Raw genomic sequence first — 26517 nt, 5'->3', positions numbered from 1 at the left:
CCTCCTCTTTTATAGGGGCGTCTGTGCACTCAGTAAACTCTATTAATTGGGCTAATGAGAAATGGTCAGATTAAAAGCTATATATGGGTTATTATGTTAACTAGGAACACACAGACAATAGACTGACTGCACGGATTTTACGGGCTGTTTACAGCTATCAGCAGTCATTCTATCAAAACGTTGTGGTTCACTGTTAATTTTGCTCAATCTAAATGCAGGCCGGTACATTTTGTACCAGATCCGTTTGCTTTAGGCTACCATTAGTCTATTTGCCTTCTCTACTAACCAAACACGCCAATTTATTCGGCCTTCCTTCTATTCAGCTCTACAGACCTGGAGCAGTAACAAGTGCCACCTGTCGACCAGAAAGAGAACAACAGTAGGCTGTACATGTGGAGCACAGGCCCACTGCTCAGTATTCACCTGCAACTACTTAGTCTTTACCAAGTCAAAACAGGCCTTTTATAATTAGTTAGAGGTCAGGACCCAAACCAACCAAACGACATTTCATCGTCATTCAGATTGTAAATTGTAAATTAGCGTGTTGAACATGGCGTCCGACTACGTTTTCGTAAAAGTTTCAAATTTGAGAGACCTTCGCTTTATTATGAAAATACAAAATGGCAATTGCGCTATTAATTTTTTCTCATATATGCTTCACATATTTTAAAGTCTTTAGCTTCCTCTGGTTGCCTACAGCCTAGCTGGTCTACAGGTGGTAAATGAGTGAACTCGATATATTCCGCTTTCACAAATCCGAAAGTGAGGGTTCAGGATTTCACTTCAGTGTCTTACCTTTACCAGTAAGTGCATCAAAACCGAAGAATCGGTCACTCAGCATTTGTTACTGAGGTTTCCCCAAACCCAAGAGCATCGTTAGTGAAGTACACAGCGATAAAGACTACATTTCGTTTAAAGCAGTCAACACAATACTTCAGTTCACTCACTGAGAAAACGGCTGGCGATCGATAGCAACCGGTGGCGTTACCTGGTAACGATGGCGTCACCTGGTAACGATGGCGTCAGGGTTACCGGACGTTACTTCGCGTACTATTGGCGTTAAATGTTTTTGAAAAGTTTGGCCGTGAAAAACAAAACCACACGGTTCAGGAACATCACCTACTTGTTCACTGACAGTGTATTTTCATTTGATCTGTGTTTAACTTTGCTGGCACACTGTCGTCTTCTTTACGACAGCAAAGTACTAAGACAACTTCAGTACCGCAGGGCCCGTGATTGATTACACACAGCAGTTACTTAAATAAGACAAAATCCTGACCATGCGAGACACAAACACAAATAATAAACAAGAAACAATGTCGACAGGATTTTATTTACACGTGTACATTTTTGATGGTTCACCAATAAAAAGACTGTATTGCCACATTCTACTATAAATCAGGACATGTTTGTTATTGTTATTCTGGTTGCACTTATCTGGAGTACATAAAACCTGACTATCTCAGTAATAAACTTTGCCAAGTGAAAAATGAAGAGGAATAACTTTTGAGTGGTAAATTAGGCCACAATTGCGTAAAGCAAAAAAAAAAAAAAAAAAAAAAAAGACACTTGTACCTTAACCAAAGAATGCTGAACCTACTTCCATTTTCTTAAAACAAGCAATATCAAAAAGTAAAATACTTACCTTGAAAACACAAAACAAAATATAGATTTACCAAAAAACAAAAAAACAGACAGGCCAAAATTCATTGCTACATCTCTGGTATTCTAAATTGGTGCTCACGTACTTCACCTTTTATTTAAAAAATGAAGACTGTATTTATTTAAAAAAAAACAAACAAACAAACAAAAAAAAAAAAAACCCAGACTTTTTAAAACATAATCTAATTTGTTTCCTAGGGCCAAAAAAAGTTATCACAATTTTTTACTATATTTTCCCCACAGTTGAGGGGCATAAAATGTACTATCAAAAAGATATGAAGCAGAATGGGTTTTAAATGGGATACAGCCTCTTCACAGTATATCTGATTTTCTTGTAGGACCAAACATTTATGTTTATTGGACACCTAAAGTCACAGACAATTATCACAGATTGGGGTTGTATGTGGTTTGAAAAGGGAGCATGTAATGACAGGTAACAGCAGAGAGAAGTCACACTGCCACTCTTTTCTTTTAAGGGAAATAAGACTTTGGAGATTCTGTGAAAATGAACAGCATACTCAATGGATGTGGTTGTTTTCCTTGCAACACAACATGCACTTGTCTTAAGGTTCCTTGTCTTGTTTGAAAGGCTGTAATAAAGTTATTTCTTTTTTGAACTGGAGCCAGAATTGGAGGATCCAGAGGACTGGCCACGGCGCCTGAAATTACACAAAGACCATGGGAAGAAGAAAAAGGTCAGCAGGCTCAGCTAGACATTCACTTAAACAAACACGAATTACAAGGTCATAAAATATATATTAAAAAAAAAACAAAATAACAAGGCAAAATGTGAACCTATTTCTGTAAATCTGAAATCCCACAAGCGAGGCGACAGTAAGCTAATAACAATCAGTGGCATCGTGGTATTCCACAGAAACCCAAACCTTTCGGACGAATGTGATCTAGAGCGCCTCCGTTTTCTCCCTCCAGATGAGGACCTGGAGCGACTGCGCTTCTGTCTCCTCTCAGGTGAGGAGGAGGGTGAGCGGGACCTCTTCCGGGGAGAGGAGCCCTTTCCAGACCTGGAACTGGATCTTTTGGAGGAATAAACCAAGCACTGAGGTCAGTAAGGTCCAGGCAAGAGCTTCATCAGGATGGGTATTTATCAAGCTTCTCTGAATAAGAGCACTGACTTATGGTATGGAGAAACTTTTACCCAAGATGCTGTAAGGCTCACTGAACAAAGGAAACATTTAGCCTCTTGGGAATGTGACATTAAACAAGTGGGCACAGCCAACTCCACTGCTGAGAGATGCTTGATGAAGACCCCAGATGTCTTTTTAGCCTTGGTAAAATTTTAACTCAATTCAAGACTGTGTTACATTTTTATTTCGGTCTGATTGGAACAACAATCCTATGTCAACAGACTGAAAACTGTCATAGCAGTTTATAAGTTTCCCTCATGACCCAAATTAAAATCAGCAGATTATGAAAAAGGACTCAAAGCGGGGTAAGCAGTAACTAGTGAATAGGACTGTTCTGGAGCTTACAGCCCCACACATACACTCTCTAGAGGGAGAGAGTGCATGCCACCTCATTCACCTGGAGTGGGACCTCGAGCGAGATCCAGATCTGGAACTGGATGAGCTTCTAGAGCGGGACCTGAAAGACAAAAAACAGAACCTTTCCAATATTTTCCATACGAAAACTTTGCTGCATATGTGGTTTAAGTGGCAATGCACAAGCAAAACATGTAACTGCACTGCACAGTCTTGCTTTGCTGTACAGAGAAATAGAAAGATGACTAAAACCTCTAGTCAACAAGTCCATAAGGACTGAAGCACGCAAATCAATAGATAATTGCAAAAGGAAACCTTGTTGTGCTTTTTATGATCACAACTATCATATAAACAATGCATTCCTTCCATGCCCAATGTCATAGACATTTCAAAACCCAACACAAAAGATATTATCAAGGGATAACATTCCATCTGCACATCACTGTCTTACAGCACAGAAGGGGAGGGGTTAAGAGGGAAAACAACAAATCAGCAAAACAGGACATTTAATGGATGTTGATCAGTAAATCAGAAGGAAGATTGAGCTGATACTGACATTTTGCCCGGAGTTACCCTTGACCTGTACCCTTTTACCTGGACCTCGACCGTGAACTGGAGCTGGAGGAGCGCGAGGATGAGCGGGAACGGGACGATCCTGAGCGGCTGCCCTTTTTCTTGGCTGGCTTGTCTTCTTCATCACTGGCGTCCAGGTCGTACTTTGAAAGGTCTCCATCTTCGTCGTCGTCATCATCATCCTGGACAAAAAGTGTTTTAAATATTACATTTGTATTGGTTAGTGCTTTATGTATAATATTTGTTCTTTTGAGTTTCCAGCTGCAGCTATCATTCGTACATCAAGTTTGTACTTGGAGAGGTCACCATCATCCTCGTCATCTTCTTCTTCCTCATCCTCTTCCTCTTTCACTTCTTCTTTCTTTTCACTTTCTTTTGAGGAAGATGTGCTGCTGGTCTTTCCGCGATACTTTTTCTTTTTCCTACCAAACTGCAATATTGAAAAGAGAATGTATGTACCTTAGTTGTAGAATAGCATGTCACTTATGTATGTTAATTCATCAGAAACAGACTACAATAAGGCTAAAGTATTTCAATTACCAAACATTACACTTGACTGATAATTCAGTACCAGTTAGTACCAACCTCATCATATTCACCATCAGATTCCTCCCGTTCAATGTATTCTACATTTTCCCTTTCATTAAAACCTCCTCCATAACCTGTGAACAGATGAGAAAAAAATAAGTCAAGAACTAATATTCAAAAGCACAAAGAGAATTGACTAATTATGAATTTGCAGCGTTACCTGTTCTCTCTTCAAGCTTGGCATATTTAGGTGTGTTACACATGTTGCACTCTGACCGTCTAGCCCAGTTCACATTGCCGCATCTTTATGAAAACAAAATGGGGAAAAAAATGCAACATCTAATTTCCTGGACTTTATATCAACACTGCTGGAATGGAAAATGTGTTCACTCACTGACAGTATGACAGGTATTATGTTTGATGATGACATCCCACAAAACCTGTACTGGTATTTACAATAAATACGTACGTTTTGCACTGCCAATCGTTTGCACTGAAAAGGCCTCTACTCTTCTCAGCCAGGGTTTTCCCAATCTCTGTTCCTCCTGCTTTCATCATCTTTGCCTCTGTGGTTTTCTCTGTGGAAACAAAGCGATGTTTTTTAGGAAAACAACTTTTTGAAAGAGGGTATTCTATAAGATTTAATAATTTGCTCAAAGCATGACTCACCCCTGCCACATCTGTTACAACTAGTTCTTCTAGCAAAGTTCACGTTTCCACACCTGCAAGAGCATATAAAATCAGAGCTTGTTATTTAATCGATGAAGCATAAACTGAGTCTTCTCTAAGCAACGTCTGCCAGATGAGCAGTGATGGTTTATTCATTTTCAGGAGCCTCACCAGTGACTTGTATTTCATTGGACACGCTAAGGCAAAGGCCTGTGCACTGACGACCACAGCTGGCTTGTCCGTCTGGTCATGGTTTAAATGCAGCTCATTCGCAACATGATATTGCTGACTCCAAGTTAATGCTACACTCATGACAGCTCAGCTTGTACAACATTGTAAACACCACCCACAATAGAAAGTAGAGACTCTCATCCCAACCCACACAAGTTATCGACCGCTAGCTTGCCATCTTTGAAGTCTGCGGACACCGACAACTTAAATTGAGACTCCATGCCCTTTAAATCCGAAACATGTCCCATCTTTTAATTCTACAAATGACACATCGTGTTTATTCTGCTGAAAATATAACCAAAGATGCAAAAAATAAGGAACACGTTAGCTAGTTTACTTTGCTAGTGAACGTTAGCATGAAGCAAATGCTAGAAGGCCGAAGCTAACTGGTATCAGAACGACCGGCTAATTAATCAAGACGTCTGCGGCTAAATTTAACCACCCGGTACATGAAATGGGACTTTGTTCTATGCTTGAGGAGCACTTACTTTTTATCGGGACAAATCCAGTCCCCGTCGCTTACTCGAAAACTCTTCCCTGACATTTTGCGCCTGCTAACACACAGCGGCTCGCTGGCAGGGTGTGCTCAGTGCGTACAGCTCGGCGGCACCGCCTCCCTCCGCTGCTGCCTTACGGTGCTTTCGGTAGCTTCAGAAACTCACCTTTCTCTACTCGTCATTTGGAAATAAGGTTTGCGACATATTGTGCGCATGGTGAAAATGGTCAATTAATGTGCCAGGTAGCTCTTCTGACACCAAACCACTTTGTACAGCAGTGTAAGAACCCGTTTATTATTCTGTAGCCTACATAATCTCAACAATTACGGTTTCATAGAACGTTCGATATTCCTGAAGGCAGTGAATGCAACACTGACAAAGGAAAAAAACAGTTTTTCTTGAGAAACGCACGCTGCAAATAAATATTATAATTAGTTTAATTTGTTGGAAGTGAATAGTTGTTTAAAAAGGTGAAAAATCGGAGATGCTTTCCTAAATTTCCTACAAATTTAATGGTATTACACTAACAGGGTCCTGTCAGTTTTTGTATTTTGCCACTAAAACATAACAGTAATAGTGTATCAAAGTTAACATACAAGGTAATATAGACTCCAGCTACAATGTGGCTATAAACCTGCTCGGCTACCATGCAGGCTTAACATTCTTATAGGTACAGGCCTTTGTATTTTGTTCGGGATAAACCCCCTTTTTCACATACTTACTAGAAAAGCAGAGCCTATTTCTTAATTTCACTTGTTCTTATTGTGCAAACTGTATAAAGAAACACAGGTCCATTCCCATGTGAATATCATATATAGAATGACAATAAATTCTACCTTGTACATTACCTTGTACTGTGTATCTTATAAAAAGAGGAAGTGTGGCTTCATATACAGAGGGGGTAAATGGTTATATTGGGGTTTAGAAAAAGAAATGTAGCCTCCATTTTGTTAATTTCTTCAACCTATATCCTAAAATACTAAAAGATGAAAGACATTGAGACTGTGAGAGTGGAGATCCAGGTGTCGGTATTTGAGCTTATGTGGGATTAAAGGTCCATTTTGAAATATCAGTATTAATTCTACCCACAAGGCCCCTCACAAATTCAGAATCCAAAATTAGTCATTATAAATCCCAAACCGATTTTACTAGTTCTGTCATCTTACAGTGTCAGTACCGCCACTAGATGGCAGTTAATGTCAATGTTTAACACTGCACATGTTCACAGACCTTCCTGTTTTATTTTGGCTTTTGTCATCTGCTCACAAATTCCCACTGATTTTGCTTGTTCATCTAGATCAGGGCTGTGTAAGGTTATGAAAAAAGTCACTTGATGAAGGCTCAGAATGTGCACGCTCACATGTGCTTCTCTGAATTTCACATGAAAACTTATCTGATATAATACATGTCACAATAGTCCTTTGAATCATATGAAGCAGTAATAAATATGACTAAATTCAGTTAAACATTTATTATGTGAGTTTTACAAGACTTTGCTCTTCCTTGACTGTCACAAAAAACATATACAAGATTGTTACTGTATACATGCAATGTGTGGTAATATATATAGATCAATCAAATTCATTGGACCTTCATCCACTTATTTATGTACAATATACATGAATTATGTTGTTGCCTTATAAGTAAACAATTGTTTGGGTGTTGCAGGGTGCCAAACTTGCACACAAAGATAGTTTTAAAATAAAAGTGTTGACTCTTACAGGTCCTTAAAAACAGATCTTTGATAGTACGTGCCAGGTGATAGAAGAGTGAAGTGTTGGTGCACTATCCACTAGTTGGAAGTGTCTGCCAGTTGCATTGGAGAATATCAGGAGAAATCCAGTAATGCACCATCCCTCACAGAACAACTTCAAATGGAGAACAGGGAGAAAGTCCTCCTATGGGTCTCATAAATCAACTACATGTCCCCCTAACAGATACATGATGATTAAAACAATGTATGATTAAGAAATCGTGTTCAGTTCATCTCCATTGTACTCAATTAAATAAACCCATCTTGTCCAAGACATAAAGGACAAGCCTCAGCAATGTCACTTGACTGCTGTCAAAAAAAAGGCCAAAGGAACAGAAAAAGAAGTAAACGACCCACATCTCATGCGATGATATCAATGGCCTGCTCTGAAATCATTGAGGTAAGAAATGTGAAGCCAATTTACAAACCACTATTTATCCATTACAGGAAAAAAAAAAGCTCTAATTATCTGAAGTTCACGTCCAGCCCTTTAGTCAGTTGCTTGACATTTCACAGGATCCAATCAGTAAATATTATTGCAAGTGATAAATTATAAAAAATATTTTAAAGAATCATCAGTCAAATTTGACCTTGCAAGAACAGAGTCAGTAGAAAGACAGCAACACCAAACATTTTATGATTCAAGATGAAAAGATGCTACAGCTTTAAACATGAGGGTAGATAATGTGTAGGAAGTAGCACGCCATATGTTACTGAGATGTAAATGCCATTAATGAAGAGGAGGCCAAGGCTTTAAGTTATTAGTTGCAGTTACTTCTCATGTGATAATACTTAACAACTGCTCCAACTGAAGCAGAGCTTAAGCTGCTCTAGCATTGCCCTTGTCCACCCAATCTGCTGTCGGTCAAAGTCAAAGACCCTTAGAGGTCACTGTCACAGCTGGTCCATGACCCTGAGGCCACACCAGTAGCCATTTCGGTGTCTCAACTGGAGTCATTTACTTTCTTTTCCGTGCTCTCTGTTCCTTTTGCCTTGTTTTTGACAGCAGTGAAATGACATTGCTGAGGCTTGTCCCTTACGTCTTGGACAAGATGGGTTTATTTAATTGAGTACAATGGAGATGAACTGAACAAGATTTTTTTAATCATACGTTGTTTTAATCATCATGTATCTGTTAGGGGGACATGTAGTTGATTTATGAGCCCAACACAAGGTTTATTAGGACTAGGGGCCCGGCAAAGATAAGGTGTCAGAGGCGAGAGAGGCACGTTTTATGATTCAGACCCTTGCTGTTTAAGGAAATGACTTTTGGACCTTCATTAGTAGCCTATACTTCAGAATATTATACACAGACGCCAGAAGTTTCATATTACATGAAAACATCCGTCTCTACACACACAGCTTGTTATTTGTTCTTGATAAGGCATTCTCTCTGTTCTGTCTGCTTCATCGAAGTCACTCTTCGTGAAGGAAACCTCTTTGCCTCTCACAGACAGCACAGGAGCCGTCTCTACTCGCAGGTTTCAGCTGAGGATGTGCTTTCTGCTTACTTTCAGCGATGCACAGAAAAGAATGAAGAGAGATATGAAGCAAATGAAGCCATGAATAACTAATAAGGAGACACTGCCAATGCTGCAGTATGTTTGTTTGCAGCACAGAGTTGCACGAAAGACCCAGAGAGGAGTCAGGCAATTAAAGAGCACTTAGGTAAACAACGTCCAATTACATAAAAGTGGTTTCACTGGCTGTAATGCCTTTTTTTTTTAAACTTTACTCTGTGCCTTTCTGGCCAATGTACAGCCCAGCATCTGATTATGTCCTGGGGTCAATAACACTACTAAGAGAGATTTTTCATGGGTGTCAATGAGGCTTTGGCTAGGCTGACACCGTTTTCTAGCCCAGTGGCTGGATATGGTTGAAGGTTCATGCACAGCAGAGTCTCTGACAGGGAAAGGCAGCCATGTATGCAGGTTTGGAAAAACCTGCTGCAAGCTGCCAGGGCTTTCCAATACTGACAGATGGCAGGGAGCTGTTCCCGTGAAAAAGGGGGTAGGGTGAGGGTGAAGAGTTGGAGGCTGGTGTATGTTGGTGCACTCCACCCACTGCTCTTATCTCAACATCATGATTCAGCATTAATCGGGGGAGTAACATATTTTCCCCATGTGCCAAACAAACATCAAGTGTGGGGCTGTTTGTAGGATGTAATTTGATGCTCTGCCCTCATGGGGGCATGTCTGTAAGTCCAGAGAGGTGGTCCTATGTTCACACTTTAGAGGTGATAGGTGAACTGTGAGGTGCCAGCGAACCCCATCAGAATTATATAACGCACGCTACTGCACAGTGAAACAGCTTGAGCTGGGAGATGTGCCGCTGCATTGTGCCATATCTCCTGTCCTCTCAGCCGGTCCTTATCACTAAAGCACATTCATTTTGGGAGCCAGAGAGCATGCATTTTACAGTCCAGTCCCACTACATCTTGTAAAAGCAATCAACAAAGCATGATATCGTGTGTAAAATTTCAATGATTAAATCTACTGTTTAGCAATAATAAAATGCAAGATGGAGCAAGTTCCACTGGATCTTCACTTTTGATTGATTGAATTAAAGCACTTTTATGTTAAGTATTTTTCTACTGGTGCTTATTGTTTGAAGCCATCCATATTGATATTCTTGTCTGTTTCCAATTTCATTTTTAACCATTTTAGAGTCACTGAAGAGATAATTTTTATGGTCCAGTGTTTGGTAAAGAGCCCCTATGAAGAAAAAGCACCCTTCCAAAACCATGTTCTTTTAAAAGAAGCATGTCTTTGAGCTGAGACAATCATAATACCTTGAGCTTGCAGGTGATCTTGAGCATTCTTCGCTGACAATATCAATGTGTCAAGTCAGGCAGATCTCGACAGGCCGGAGAATTGGAGGAGTGATGTTAGCACCAAGTCTGAGACCAGACATTGTTCCTGAAATGGAATCAGAGAATTTCACAGATAAAGTGTTTACAGGGCAAGAGGTGAGCTCACTTAATGATGCCCTGATGTGTGTCAGTACAAAATGCAATATCTAAACCCCTGCTTCCATTAAGACAGGGCCAGTGGGATGTTCTCCAGCGTCATTTCTTAAATGGTTTTGTCAGGTCTGTCGAGCAGACATTTGTTTAATTGCTGTGCATCTCTTTTGGGGACCAGTTGAAAGGGAAAGAAATCAATGTCCTTCGTTCTGCAAACCCAGGCAGAATAAAGTGCATATCACACACTGTCTCTGTGACTTAAACATTAACTGAGGTAAAAAAAAAAAAAAAAAAGAAATCTTAATTCTAGATTCTCTTTTTGTGCCAAAGCTGTTCATATTTATTCGATAATAATAGATCAGTGAAGATGGATCAGCCTTTATCAATTATCAAACACAATTCATGAAACTGTCTTTACAATTTTATATTGCTTGATGTATTTGATAATATTTCACACACCACATGGTGCTCTGTTTTGTTGTATAGTCTTGTGACAGAAGAGACAAAATGTAAAAATGAGAAAAGCTGACAGATGGACGGAGAAAAAGGAAGAGGAGAGGCATTCACAGTAAAGAATACTCAGACTGTAATTAAGTGACCTGACTTCAGTTAGAAACATTATGTGGGGAAAATTGTTTTTGTGATTTGATGCACTCAACCGTGCATTTGATCCCGCAATTCTTCTCCCATTACCCCCCTCCCTCTTCTTTATCCACTTCAAGTTTCACGTCACCACCTCACTGCAGAGCTGACAGTTACTGAGGAGGTAATCTCATTGCCATATAACAATGGCTAATGCAAGAAAATAGGAAGCAGCTTCAGCGCAGCTTTGGCCTATGCATCATCTGGCTGTGCTCTTGGCAGTGACATAGTCCTGGCACTGGGCTGATTAATGTGATAGGTGGAATTTGTCTCGTTATGTTGACACCGGCTAATAAATGCCTTGTAAACAGCCCGTCACAGCTGTTAATGCATCATCATAATCCAGGATTAGGAGGTGCCAGGCATGGCCAATAAATGCAATTAGGCACTGACAAAATTAATTCGCCCATACTCCGACTTTCCTGCGCCCTGTCCAGTCTGAGGGAAACTCAAGTGTGCCGTGTGATTCTTCACAGGGTCCCAGGGGGATAAGCACGCTGAAAATCTCCTCATTAAATAAAGAATATCTCACTCAATTTGTGTTCACTACAATGCATAATTTGTGGAATATCAACTCCAAGTTAGATTGAAATGAAAATGAATATCCCTGCGTTGCTGCTTTAATCCATTTGGAATCATGGAATTATCAACAAGGGAGTCGGCATAAAGAGAGAAATCGAAGGAGAGAACCGTACTCTGAGTGTGTAAATGTTATCAAGCTGAAACTCATCATGCAAATGCTTTATTTCATTCTTACATCCTGCCTTCTCTCAGAGGAAAGAAAAGACAGGTGACTTTTAAATGTGACTGGTTGTTAAAGAGGTCACCAAGACAGTCATTAACTTCCTGTCACTCTTCTCCGTCATGCCTCATTGGGGAAAGTTGTGATGCATTTCTTCACGTTTTTACTCACCGCGCTTATTTTTAGCAGCCGGGACTTTGGTCGGATGTTTTTCTTTTTAAAAGACACCCCACACATCTCCTGCACCCACTCAGCCCGTCCTATTACCGGAGTGATGGTCAATTGAGATGATCAATTTGCATAATGGAGCATTAAATTGGGCCCATCACACCAACCTCTAAGCAGCTTGCTCCCATGGAGGACTCACTGAGAATGGCAATTGCTCTTGAAGGAGTGACATGTATCCTCCTTGCTGGAGAATCCTTTCACCATGCAGGCTGAAGCATTCGGCTGGTAGATATGGCGCTAGTCACTAAATAATGCAGACTCTTATTCATGAGTAATCTGTTGCTGGTTGGAGACATTCATGCTAAAGGAAAAGCCGAGTCCAATAATGAGAGCGAATGTTAAAGTGATAAGTTAAAGCTCGGATTGAGATTTTTTTTGTTCTTTTGTTTTTTTTGTTTTTTTGTTCTTTTTTTCCCCCCATTTGCTTTACCTTATCTACCTTGCCAGAAAAGAAAAAGAAATCCAAGCACCCAAACACCCAACTTAAGATTCCTCTGTTTTTTTAAGGAGAATTTTCAAAGTGTCAAAACTAATTAAATCCTCCATCCTTCCATTAGATTAACAATTTGCTTAATCACAATGTGACCCTCATAGTGACCAGTGGTCACATCTTAGACACAGGGCAGATCATTTTGATTAACACCCACCAGGGCAATCTAAGGCTATCTTAGGCAGATTAGTTGAGCTTTTCAGAAGTATGTCAGTGCCTAAGGACCTGTGACAAATTGCATCCAAGGAGCTGCTTGGATCTGAGGCTGTGATTGATATGTGTGCTGTGTGAGTGGCAGGGAGGAATGAGATAGAGCCATCGTGGCCTTCCTCTCCACCATGTTGCCTTTGTTTGAAGGGTTTTCTCCAGGGAGAGCGCTGTCCAGAGAACAATATAGCAGAAGCTCCTTGGTGTGCAGGTTTTGTTAACTGGTTATTTGTAAGTGCCCACTTGGACTGGTGAGATTTGGTGGCTGGCAGCTAAAACAAATTTCATGAAACCGAGAGCCCCAAAAAGATGGACTCACAGCCTTGTAGACAGTTCAGATCATTTTTCACCTCGATTGAACACAAAAAGATCTTTTTGCTACATTTGCTAAATTTGCTAAATTGTTAATGCAATTGCTCTTTGTGGGGAGGGCACTGGTCGTACAAGTGATTTGCTCATGTCATGAACTGTAACTGAAAAACTTTAATTCCCATGAGAGAGTGCTACCTTTTCGTGCCACAGGCAGCCTGCTGGGCTGCTGGCAGCCTATCAGCCGTGGTCTGACAGGTGATTGACATTAAGGAACTAAGGGATTCGGAGGTAGTTGTGAGGCAATGGCCTGATACGTTTTTATGAAGCTTTTGTCAGATATTTTTGTGACATTGCTATTGGATGAAACAGGTCTGTGGAGTGTAATTTGGCAGTTTGACGAGGAGGTTTATATTCTCATAGCGGCCAAACCGAAGGCAGGTTAATTAAAAATATTTACAAATAAATTGCTCTCCCTAGTGAGATATTGAGTTTCTGGAAAGGGTCAGGCCAACCTTTGACTGACACAAAATTATTGAAAGGGCAAACGAAAACAAAATACACTGCATTTTAGAGGGCAGTAGTTGAGGGAAGTATTATACATTTGCATAATTACACATGCAGTACTGTATTTTAAACTTTAAATGATAGACTTAAGTCGCTTTGGATAAAAGCGTCTGCTAAATGACTAAATGTAAATGTAAATGATAGACTTGTGGTTAAGTCAGATTTACATTATCTGGTAGAGCAAAGTTAGATCACATCGCATCTTCTCTTTCAGTCATTTAGTAATAAGATGATCATGTTCACAGACAATATGAATTGGTATGACCGTACATGTGCATTTTTTTGCATGTGGTTGTTTGGACCGTAGATGTTTGTGTGCAAATACCTCTCTTCAAATCTGCCCGTATGCATCTCCGTGGGTGAGCAGGCAAGCTTGTCTGGATCTGTCTTGTCTACATGAGTCTGTGTGGAGAGCCTCGCACAGCCTGGTTGGTGGGGGGATTAATTGGTAAAGCTCTGCATGCACGAGTACGATCTAATTTACCTCCATCAGTTGATACACAGTGGTAAAGGTCCCTAAACAGGCAGCAATGAAATACATCTGAAGGTCTCATTCCCGTTCACTGTCTGGTCTGGTTAGTACAACTGCAACCTGGTGCATCTACTCAAGGCTGTCACTGAGGCCAGAGCAAAAACATCTTGCTATCTGACTGGAATCTAACACTTTCTTCATTCCATTTTAAATGTCACGGCCGAAAGACAACATGGCTGAGTATTTGCTCCTCTATGCTCCAGATCCATACCATTAGCATAAATGGAGAATCAATTATTTCAGCCCTGATGGAGCTGATTATGCACAGACAATAAAGGCAGAAGGAAGGAGTCATAATTACAAGATGACCTATGTCGCCTTTCCAACATCACCAGTGTCCCAGCACCATGTTGGTATTTCATGGGTGAGCCGGTAATTACCTGCTAAGAACTGCTGAAGAGTGGGAAAGCAGATTGGCTCATTTTGCATGTCTCCTTGAATGCAGCACACTTGCACTGAAACATGGACAAACTGTGCAACTTCCACAACCATGCCCCTACACACCACGCACCCCCCCCCCTGCTCTTGACACACGGAGGAGAGACACTCATCACATGCATACACAGCAAAAACGTTGACTCTTCATTTCACATTAGATGTCAAATTTAACCGGTGTGTCAGACTCTTCGTGCTGCTGCCCATTTGATGATAATATCCAGTGTAGCGCTCGGTGGGCTGAGGAATACAATTCAAATGGCTCTATCTCCCGAGGCAGAGGTGCTGTGATGTGCCAGCCACTCAGCAGCACAGCCCACAACCAGCTACTGCACAGAAGTGGGGCTTACCACTTCCATGTCATGCCTGTCAGAATGAGAGAGGGGGTAACAGGGAGGCAGATAGAGCAAGCAAGGGCGATATCTGTGAAAGAGAAAGGGGGGGGGGGGGGGGGGGGGGGGGGCAGCTACAAGGTTTATCTCTGGTGCAGCTGCTGAATAAAAACCTCCAGCTCATAAAATCATCTCTGCTGGATGCCAGAGGAAATGTCACAGAGGTAATATTAAGAGCCACAAATGACTATTTGCTAAATGGGAATTGTGCCCACATCTTTTATACTGATCAGGGCAAGAACCACCCTCTGAGCCATTAACCCTTTTACTAAAATTGGCCCCCAGCCCCATCCAACATTTATGAATCTGTGATTTCTACCAGATGACTGAGAATTTTCAAGCAATATCATACTTTTTGGTTTGACTTCAGGAGACCCACAGTGTGCTGGAGTCATAGTGGGAAAACCACAGGGAAGCCCGGAAAATTACAGCTGAGTGATATTAGCAAATGTGTTGCAAGATGATATGAATTATTTACATCACTGAAAACACAGCATCCTCTTATGAGGACAACTTTAAAGGCTCTCCTCTTCCTTCCCTCGTAATAATGTTGACTATATTAGTGCGAGCAAGCAGCATGCAAGTATGTATCAGTCAGAGCAGGAATCAGTGTGAGATCAGACACCACTTCATCATTTCTACTCTGCCATCCCACAGCTTGCTTTGAAGTGCCTGGCTGCAAAGAATAATGAGGATGCAAGGTCATTTGGGTTGACTTGGGTACCAGCCCACACACACACACACACGCACACGCACGCACACATACACACACACACATACGAATGCACAGACAGAAACACCTCTGAATTCACCACAGAAGATCGAGAGAAATTGTCAGAGGAGGAGGGAGGAGAAGAAAGCCTGAGGAAGTCAGAGTAAAAGAAAGTTAGATATGACCTAGAGATAGATGCAGAGAACAGACAGAGTCAAAGAAAATATACTGTATTACGACTGATGTTTGACAAAGTCGCACTTGCAGGCCAATTACTCGAAATGCATGAAAACGTGGTGATCAGCAAACAACTGTTAGTGACTCTGAAATGAAAGGTTGAATCTCGAAGCATGAATTGGGTCACTGAATAACTGTATCGATGTTGGTGAAGCAAATAAAAAAATCCAACTGGTAGAGGATGTGCAAAACGAAGGTGGCATGACTGTTTTCTTGATGGACATGAGAATAAATACGGCCTAATGGTGCACCGTCCAATTTTTGGTAACTGAATTTTCTTCTAGCACATCTCCAAACCCCCAAATTCTTTGTAAATCATGCCACATTGCTGCCACCTTTCGAGACAGCTGGGCACAATTGTGTCTGGCAGATGTCAAGGCATCCTGGCAAAGCAACAAAAATCTGGGACAGTTGGACTCAGGCAACAAACAGACGGGACATCTTCTAAATCCATGCCACCACAAGAGGACACTGTTGATGTGTCGGCCCAAGGAGCCCCTTGTTTATTAATATTGATGTCCCCACCTTTTTTATAATTTCAAACTACTTCAGTTTAAGATAACACGATTTAGATGAAAAGGTAAGTGGGAATATGTTTTCATCATCATTGGTAAATTGGGTTATTAAATAGTTGAGAGGCCTCTTATTTCATACTCTATCTGAGAGCGGGGTGTGTGCGTGGAATATAGTGAGGGGCTACATGGCTAGCTATTTCACTCTCTAATAACCTCTGTTGAAATGAGAGTTTTGGGGATTGAGATAACAGCCGATTATCACTCTGTGTTATTGTGATAAGCATGCAAAGAAAACTACACAGGGCATAGCCAATTATGAATATGGAAACCTATTCATTGAGTCAAGCCCCATTCTTTTCAGAATGTAACAGCCTGACACAATAGATATCCTCTGATGATTCCCAAATGACTTCCTGTCATGTTGATACAGATACAGGTTTAGTTGAAGTCCATGGGTGTGGTGAATCATAAATATGGATACCTAATCACTCAGCAAACAGTATTAGGCTACAGTGCGTTATTCTCTCATTCCCATAAACATTCACTCATAGTCATACTCAATCATGCTGCATGAATGTCCATGAAGGTGTATAATTACCAGTGGGACTGAAAAGAAAAAAAAAGACAGTTTCTATTAATTTATATATGCAGATACCTTCTCTGTGTGTCACAAACTGTCAGGTTGTCAGTTTGGTGTATTTCATGAAAATAATGAGTAACAGCTCTTTATTTCCTGTATTGCCATAAATATCCTGTCCTGAAATAAGCATTAGTGGATCTGCGTGTCTGTGGTTGTGGTGAGCTATCAGTGTGGACACTCAAATACAATGTCAGTTTTGTTTTGTTTTGTTTTGTTTTGTTTTGTTTTGTTTTGTTTTGTTTTGTTTTGTTTTGTTTTGTTTTGTTTTGTTTTGTTTTGTTTTGTTTTGTTTTGTTTTGTGGAATTAGCAGTATCAATTCAATACAGTCATTTTATTATCCCTGATGGTAAGACAACACAGTACAAAAAAGAGAAAAATAGAGCAAATACAAGAAATACATAAATGTCAAAATGTCCTCCTACCACATATGCAAAATGCAGGACAGCAAAACAATCTCTAAAATACTTGAGCGTTGAAGTTAAAAATTATGCTAAAATTACAGATGCAAGTTTAGCGGGCTTATAACAGGAGGAACAAAGGAGTATTTCCTCCTACTGCACTTGAACCAGGGTACTCTAACTCTCTACCTCTCTGGCCTGAGGGGGGAGTTTCAAACTCACAGCAAAAGGGGGTGTTTTGTACAGTCTAGTATATATATCAAAGGGGTCCGTGGGAAGCTTATCACCTTGCAAGCCACCTTCACAATAAGGGTCAGGTGATTTTTGTCCCAGATGTTCTAGTTACCATCGCAGGCAATTCAATGTCAGTTCCATTGATGAAGGCTTGAGATGGTGGGTGGGATGAATTCCTTCTACAATCGTTGACCAAAAAGTGGGTTTTAGTGGTTTTAAAAAAAATTTGGAGGGTGCGCCTCATTGGCTCAGCTGGTAGAGCGCACACCATCAAGGATTAGTCCTAACCACAGCGACCCAGGGTTCAAACCCAACCCGGGGCTCTTTGCTGAGAGTCATCCCCTCTCTCTTCTCAACTTTCCTGTCTCTCTCTCACAGCAATTGCAATTTAAGGCCTGAGAAAAAATTGGATACTAGAAATAACAATGAAACATTTTCATTATATGCAGTAGCACACTGTGTAAATGTTTGAGGCATTTAAGATGTTTAGATTCTTATCATGCAAAACCATGAGGGAGGCGCCTGTTTGGTCTCAAATTCATTCTGCAGCATGACATTAACCTCAAACACACAGCCGGAGTCATAGAAAACTATCTTCAGAGACAAGAAGAACATGGAGTCCTGCAACAGATGGTCTGGCCCCCACAGGGCCCTGATCTCAGCATCACGGAATCAGTCTGGGATCACATGAAGAGACAGAAGACAGTGAGACAGCCTCAACCCACAGACAAACTGTAGTAAGGTTTCCAAGATGCTTGGAACAACCTGCCTGCCAAACACCTTGAAAAACTGTGCACAACTGTACTGAGGAGAGCTGGTGCTGTTTCAAAGGCAAAGATTGATGATTGAACATTGATTTGATTCATGTTTCTTCTGTTTACTGCATTATGCATGAAATGAATTTCCAAATGAGAAAAATTCATGGCTTTATTTTTTGAAAGCATCCTTACTTTAGTTTTAGTTCGTAATACTGTATGTATGGATCATGGCATATTATGCCATATTAATAACCATTCTCATAGTATATTACAAAGAAATTAGTGCACCACATATTGCTGTACTTTACTTTTTTGTACAAACATAAATCCACCAACATCCATCAATCAGCTTGCAACTTTAGAATGTCACTGATCAACTGGAGTCTCCACTAGTTGCCTGGCAATGTCGCCATCATGACAATACTTTTCACTGCACCCAGCCAAGCACATCATGCAAATAAAACAAACAAAATACAACGTGTTAATTAATGATTTTTTAAATGTGGATTTTAGGTGGATTTTGTTACCTTTGGATAGAGCCAGGCTAGCTGTTTCCCCCTTCTTCCAGTCTATGTTTTAAGCTAAGCTAACTGACTGCTAGATATAGCTTCATATTTAATAGAAAGACATTAAAGGTATCTTCTGCTCTAACTCTGCAAAAAAGTGGATAATCATATTTTCCCAATGAACCAAATGTGAAAAAAACAACTCAATAATAGTCTGTATAAATATGTATATATAATACAGCCAAAATAAAAGTACTTGAAACTTGGGGTGGAGGGGCAACATGTTTTAGAGTCTGGGCGTCGATGTGTTAAGCTCTCATTGGATAAATTATAAGAATTCACCTTCTTGCAGAGTTCACAAACCAAATATTTGATGCATTTTTTTTGTTTCTTTTGCCAAACTTTTTTTGAGCAGTTTCATCTTCATGCCTGATTAAATTATCTCTTTTTGTGGCTTTGAGTAGCCATCAAATTCCCTCTTTGTGTTGTACTGTGAAGAATAGTGCATATAACACCATACATAAAAAGTGTGGTGTTAACATACTCAAAGCCTGGGAAGAAACATTCATTCATTCATTTTCCATACCACTTATCCGAAACCGAGTCTATCACACACACACACACACTCATTTACACACCTATAGGCAATTTAGAGTCACCAATCAACCTAACATGCATGCCTTTGGACTGTGGGAGGAGGAAGGAGGGAACCTATAAATAAATAAATATATATATATATATATATATATATATATATATATATATATATATAAATACCTGAAGAACATGCAGATGAGAATCCATTTACCTTCCCATTAACTTCCTTTTAAAACAGATGTAAATCTAAGCATAGCAGATAGCTATATCACACTACCATCATGGTTTGCAACCAACCCAATCAAGATGTTGTGCTTTCTCCCTGCATTTCCATCAACTCCCATTGACATGAATGCAGATCCTGAAATTAAATGTCAGGATTGAACAGATACCTGTCGCTGTCCCCACTGTGATAAAATAGTGGAATGTGTTACACTGCTGCTCTCTAACCTCTGTATAACGCCTCCAATCCACTCTCCACCGGAGCTCCCTGCTTCTTTTCTCTTCATCACAGAGCAGGTTCCCGGGAATGCATGCTGACCCAGAGTGCCTCCTCAGTATGCAGGAGATGTCTGCGTGTGTATGTGTGTGTGGTTGTGAGAGAGAGAGAGAGTCAGTAGTCTGGGTGGTAAAGCAGAGAATGTGTTGGTTTGTTAAAAAACTTTCTGAAGGCTGATTCATAACAGTGATATTTTGAAGATGAAACTGCTGATAGCTGATATTCGCACTTGTCTTATACACATCTAAATTTGACATTTCAGTGTTCATTTTCTTTTATTAGCTTATTTGCAAGAAAAAGATGAGATCAACGCAGTGACACTTGAAGTGGTTACAAACAGACTGAAGAACTGTTGTTCTTTGTTGGAACACAACTCCCGTCCCTCATTAGGCTCAAAGACTGTAAACATTAAACTTTGTCAGTGCTTCCTTCAGAAATGTATGAAGCAGATGAAGTTGAGTGTTTTTATCTCATTTCCCCCCTAAATTATAGCTTATTTAGTTATAAATATGTAATGTTATAGAGAAATACTCATTAAATCACACCCTCACCTCAGTCACATCAACAGTGGGAAACACTAGTTTTCTACTGTAACTATAGGCAACTGGTTGAACCCATTATGCTGTATTGTCCTATGTTTGTGTGCATATATGTGATGAGGATGTCTGAGTATTAGTATAGAGAGTGTATGTTTTTCCCTGGCTGATCATTCTGTGTGTGTGATTTTGAGCACTTGACTACTGAGTGATTCTGATTGTGTGTGTGTGTGTGTATGTGTGTGTGGCAGCGCGGAGCAACTGACATGGCTGTCAACTTGGCGCGAGCCCAGGAAGCCACATCCAAACATTCACAGCTGTTGCGACCGTCCTCTGTGGCAATCCTGACACACTTTCACTCTGAAATACCCACTCACAAGTAATTCTGATTCCATTATGGGCTAACTCCATATCATGTTGGTTATACGAGGGAAGAGCAGGAAATGCTAGAGAGTATTGGCTCCTCACATCTCCGCTTCATTACAATGCCTTTGATGAGTTCATCACGTCAGGGTTGGCTAATGAGTTTGAAAGGCGAGTGTCTGCTTTGCTCAGAGCTCGCTGACAGCAATAAAAGCCTGTGAGCCCTCTGCAGTGATGCTTTAGATGTGGAGTGGCCTTGTCAGGGACTGACAGCTCCACATGATAGAAAAGCTACGCAGAATGCACTCTTTGTTATGAGCTAATCAATCTGAAACTGATCAATAACTTAGCTTCAGTCATTTCAGTTGGGCTGATGGCTCTCTTCTACCCTTCTTCTCTTTTGTTCTGTGTGTTTTGGGATGGAACATTTATATATCTAACTACCTCTTTTTCCATGCCACTTGCTCTTTGTGTCGCTATTTTTCCTAGCTTTTGCCTGTCTTTTGTGATATCATTCTGCTTGCTGTTGTTGTTCATGATCAGGTGATTTTGCATTCGAAATTTCTTCCATGTTCAGGTTTACTGGTTATCAAATATTATCAACAAACTTGCCATGTAGCATAATTTACCTGACTGCATTTTCTGTTATGGGGGCGGGGTCTAAGTGCAAGGAGCTGGTTACGTCACTTTGACACATTTCAATCTGGGGCACTTGATTACGGTATACCAAGCAATCCCGTGGAAATAATCTAGGATTATCCTGTTGCCCTGTTTATCTGCCACATCTCTGAAATGGATTTCCCCAAGACATCAACAAACAGACCTCAGACTCTATAGACTGCAGTAGCTCTCATTTGTGATGCCATTTTTGTCCATATGTGAGAGTGAGATCTCAGAGGGTTGGTTTATGCCAGTACAGCCCCTGATGATATTCCCTGTCTTTCATGACCAGAGGCAATGGGCAGTGGCGCTGCGCCAGTCACCATGGCATATCATTATGTCCATGTGTGAGACCTCAGAGGGTTGTCTGCCAAAGGGCACACACTGTGGGCAGTGGGTATCTTAATCACAAAGCCTAAACACAAATTCAACTTCTGCCAGCCTCGCTCAAACACTGGACCATGCCAGACGTTGCCAGTCAGTACCTCTGTTGCTAGGCAGAGCTCAGAGGGGTGTGCAGCACCCTTGTGTTTTGTTGGCATTGACTTTACTTCTTTATTGTTTGGAGTCCCACTGATCCCACTGTTGTATGTGATAATGATATTTGTAAAATCCACCAATTTATTTCTTTCAAATATTTGTTTCATCCAATTTTATCAAAACACAATATGCTTAAGAATATTGAAGTGGAAACCCTTCCTCTTGCCAAAAAGCGGGCCTGCGCATTCACTGAAGTCAACAAAATGAATAAATGACCATAAAGCATTTACACCAGACAGGGACCTATTTCATGTTTTCTAAGTTACATTGAGTTGCTGAGTAAATGTTATTGCCATTCCTATAGAATATGAAAAAAACATCATATATAAGAACATATTCAAATGCACAATATACCATAAATATATATGAGATAAGTTTGCAGTTCAGAAGTAAAAAATCTTAAACATCTTAAAATCATGCAAAGTACCATAAACCAAGAGTCAGGCAGCCTTAAAGTACCAGAGGTTTACAGTTCATTAATGCAATATGGGCTATGCATGACTAAACAAAAACTAACTTAGAAAGAATTGCGCAGTATGCTATACCTCACTCATGTTTGAAGTCAGACAGACCCCAGAGACTCCTTCTTAGACTTCTCTTGGGAACAAACTGTTTGAAAAAAAGTCAACAACTAAAATACAAATAGACCCTTTTGGAATTTGAGGTGACAGAAATACTGTCAACATCACTCTTAGAAGTCCCATGGTTATAAAACAATGTTAAATACGTTTTTTTTTAAGTGTTGAAAGGGGGCAGAGTCTCCAGGACCCAAAACTGAACATCAGAGTTAATGGAATGAAACTCCTCAAATAAAAAGTACCTAACTGTGTGTATCCATATGATTCAGTATGTATTTGTGTGCATGACTGCATGTATCAGCAGAGAATTACAGAGGAGCAATAATATGGAATTAGAGTTGAGTACTTTGTGACGAATACATATAAAGAAATGCAAATTTGATCAAGCATAGTGTGTTGGGGTGTTAAGTGTGAAGCTGCTACTGCTTGAGGGATTCCTGTACCTCACAAAGTCTGTGATTTACAAGTAAAAAAATGCTATAACTCTGAGCTGTGTGAAAATCATATTCAACATATGCCAGTTACAGTCCACAGAGACTCAAAGGGTTTAAATACTTCCTGGAAATGTTTGCAATTTTCTATTGACCAATTCTTAAAAGAAAGGAATAAAAGCTGTCAACCAACCACACTGATAAGAGAATAAGGCAGCTATAAGACCATCCACCCACCTACCTCCCTCCCTCCCTGAGTTAAATATCAAACATAAAGGCTAAATCTTTCCATGGCATGGTAGGAACAAACAGACGGGCTGACTGTTTGGACTGCCCATTGAATGATAAGTCACAGTCAAGTGACCAGTGGGAACAGATGGATCGGGTTTGGAGGGGGCCCTGATGAACTCTCACACTGTCTCCGTCCCTCACAGTGTTGCATTGTTCTGGCAGTCCTGTGGTGTTTGATCAATGTGCGTCATCGCGTCCACATGGAGTATGTGGATCCAAGTCCTCCTGATACCCCACAATACTAAATGGCTGAACTGTATTGGTTCTGTCAGAGTGATTGGTATTGTCTGCTGCCTGTCACAAACGTGTTTGTGATGGGCCTTTTACCATCACACTGAGAGTATCAGGCCTCTCTGCCTGACACAGATGAGCTCTGGAGCCCTGCCCAGGTTGTGGATGATGTAGGCTAGCCACAGGCCATTGATGAGCAGCCCTTGCTCTCAGTTCCCCTCCTCCCATGCTTTCCATTTTTCTCTCACTCCCTCTCTTTTGCACACTCCTCCTTCCAAGTCTCCTAGGCATGCCGCACCTGTCCCTGCACCAAAAATACCCAGGGATGCCAGCAACCCAGCAATCTGTCACCTCCAGGGCCTCACTGACATTTTTAATCAGAAAGTGATAGGATCACAGGTATAGACGATATTTACCCCCTTAGCAAACGCACCCCTCATACTCAAGGCTTACCTAGGAGTCATTGTTGTGAGAGTGGTACACACCGGTTCTGGAGAGAGGCAACAAAAACAGAAGCTGTTCTCCATCTGAAAGCTTTTTGTCTCTGCACGGTTCATGCAGTAGACACAGTTCTGTGGTTAGCAAGACAGAAATACATCAAAGGGTACAAGTGATGGAGTCCAATTATTGGAGTGTTGGGATTACAGGGCAATATGTAAAACACACTTTGGACTTTCCCACCCTTTCATGCTTTCTTAGTCTCACACCAAGGGGTATAATGATTTCCCCACAGCAAAAAAAAAAAGAAAAAGAAAAAAGAAAGGATTTTAATGGGGATTGTTGTGAAAGTAGTACAAAAAGACACAGGATATTAGTACATTTAATAAAGATAGATAGATTTTATGCTTAATCAGGCTCCAACATTGTTCATACAAGTAACAAAGACTGCATTGGAAAGGATGATGAGAAATGTTTTCTTCATACCTAACACACTGTATCTACCTGTGCCAAAAAGTTTGTTACATCCCATTGGCAGTTTTTAAAAATGAGTGCTGAAGGCAAATTTCTCTGGCCCTCACTATAGAACATTTCTTTTGCATCATGGGATGCTGCAGCCTCGGGAAAAATAACAAAGAATCTCTTGAGCAGGGTGTTCTAAATAAATCCCAAATGGAAAACACTTTTTTTTTTTACTTCAGCAATGCTAATGGATAATTAATGCAAGAGTGAACAGGAGAAATGTCCTATATAGTCACTGTCAGGACTCTGCTGAGGAGAAGACTCACATACAGGCAGATGTTACCCTTAGGCGACTGATCTACAAAAGGATTTCTCTCTCCTCCCCCGTCTCATCATGGACAATAGGAGGAAAATTATAAAATCATCTCCAGATCTGTGAGGAGAACAGTGTGCACCTTCATTAGTGCAGCTGTGGGCTGTTGAGGCAGGCAGGTGAACAGGGCAAGTAATCAAATGAGAAGTTCAAAAATCCACCAACCCCGCCAGAGAGATAAGCTGCACTCCTCAGTCGAACTTAGCTGCTGTATAATTAAGGGTTATGAAGTGACTCTCATCTCACTATTTTCTGTTGCTCTTTGTCAGAGGCAGCCTATATAGTCTGCTGTGGCTGTGTCCCATTTCCCAGATAAAAAATGCCTGGGTAAGGGAATGGCTGCCATCCCCTCTATGGTTGAATAATGGTCTGATGCCCTTGCTGTGCAGCCCCTTGGGGATTATGTTTCAACAGTAACCTGCCAGAGTAAAGGTTGTGGCAGTAATTAAAACCAAATATTTAAGAGTTGGCCAGCAGTCCAACGCTGAATTTTCAGATCAGTGTGGGCCAAGCCCAAGGACCTTGTTGCCTGCCCAGGGCTCTGCATGCCCCACAGAGAAAGTCAAACAGAGATTGAGTCAGCTCAGCTACTGGCTAACTCACTGAGCTGTAAGGCTGTATGCCTGCTGGGACCTCTTGTTACAGAGCTGGATTCTCTTTTTCAATGTTTACTAAGGAGAGGAATGGGATGCACTGCTGATAGCTCTGAGCACTGGCCATGTTCACTGTGAGCATTGTGCTTCAAACAGGTTCTTCCCAGAAACAGCAGCAGAATTTCCTCATGTATCTCTTCAATTACTGCCTAAATACTACTCCTGTTGCACCTGGCCTAAGGCTAAATGCTTGATAGAACCATTTTAACACTGACCCAGCCTAAGCAACACATTGGAAAACTAACATTTGGTTCATGAGATAAAGTGTGCATGGTAGCCGGATTCATGGCTCATTCATACTAGACAAAACACATGGCAGATGTGCAAAAGAAGTGGTTTAATTTCACGATGCATTTATTTACTCACATTATGGAAAGGAATGCAGCAACCCACACTGCATAATCACAATCAGTTTCTCTGATTGAAAAAGTCAACAACAACATTTGCTACATGATTATAGTAATTATATTATGATTTTGCAGTAACCTTTGTAAATTTTATTGTAAATACTAATCCTAGAATTATCATATGTAGAAGTTTGCGTTCAGAAGGCCAGGAGCAGTGTGCTCAAGAAAAACTAGTTTGTATGACATGCTGTCAACCACACAAATGTGTTTTTAACTGTTCAAAATGGCTGAGTGAAGAGACAATGATCATAGAGGAGGATGAGATAGGAATGGGCATTCAAATAAGGGGCTAAAAGTGTACATTTTCATATTGTTGCATTTGTTTGTACACACAAATAGAAGTACCTATGTAAAGAATGAAAAAGGAGGGTTAGAAGTTCAATCCCTTTCTCTTCTCCACGCATCTGGCCTGTTGTTGTGTGAGGCCCATGCAAATGTCAGATTGTTGGTTTTGGAAAGTTAACTAAGCCCTCCCCTCATATTCTGATGTCAAAGAGTTGTTGGGAGAGGCACTGTTTGACCATCCCACGGTCACT

At 40.7% G+C, this 26517-nt stretch overlaps 1 protein-coding gene across 1 annotated transcript; it reads right to left on the bottom strand.

Annotated features, from left to right (window-relative positions):
• Positions 1–1314: 1314 nt before the first annotated feature.
• zranb2 (zinc finger, RAN-binding domain containing 2) lies at positions 1315–5786 on the bottom strand. The gene is made up of 10 exons (XM_071487994.1): positions 5651–5786; positions 4932–4984; positions 4732–4840; positions 4483–4565; positions 4320–4396; positions 4015–4164; positions 3756–3916; positions 3205–3264; positions 2547–2696; positions 1315–2321 (listed from the first exon to the last, which is right to left on the bottom strand). Exons 1-10 carry the CDS (start codon positions 5704–5706, stop codon positions 2264–2266), a joined length of 957 nt encoding a protein of 318 aa, XP_071344095.1. The 5' UTR covers positions 5707–5786; the 3' UTR covers positions 1315–2263.
• Positions 5787–26517: the final 20731 nt, after the last annotated feature.

This window comes from Trachinotus anak, unplaced genomic scaffold, assembly GCF_046630095.1.
Source record: "Trachinotus anak isolate AG129_WGS33_773 ecotype Australia unplaced genomic scaffold, CSIRO_AGI_Tana_v1 ptg000010l, whole genome shotgun sequence".
Taxonomy (NCBI): domain Eukaryota; kingdom Metazoa; phylum Chordata; class Actinopteri; order Carangiformes; family Carangidae; genus Trachinotus; species Trachinotus anak.
The sequence above is the reverse complement of the archived record's forward strand: the minus strand, read 5'-3'. Positions and strand labels throughout refer to the sequence as shown.

Coding starts and splice junctions, on each gene's coding strand:
- zranb2 (XM_071487994.1), bottom strand. CDS start 5,706: ATGTCAGGGAAGAGTTTTCGAGTAAGCGACGGGGACTGGATTTGTCCC. Junction 4,566..4,731: donor AACGATTGGCAGTGCAAAAC/GTACGTATTTAT, acceptor GTTTTCATAAAG/ATGCGGCAATGTGAACTGGG. Junction 3,265..3,755: donor AGTTCACGGTCGAGGTCCAG/GTAAAAGGGTAC, acceptor TTTGTCTTTCAG/GTCCCGCTCTAGAAGCTCAT.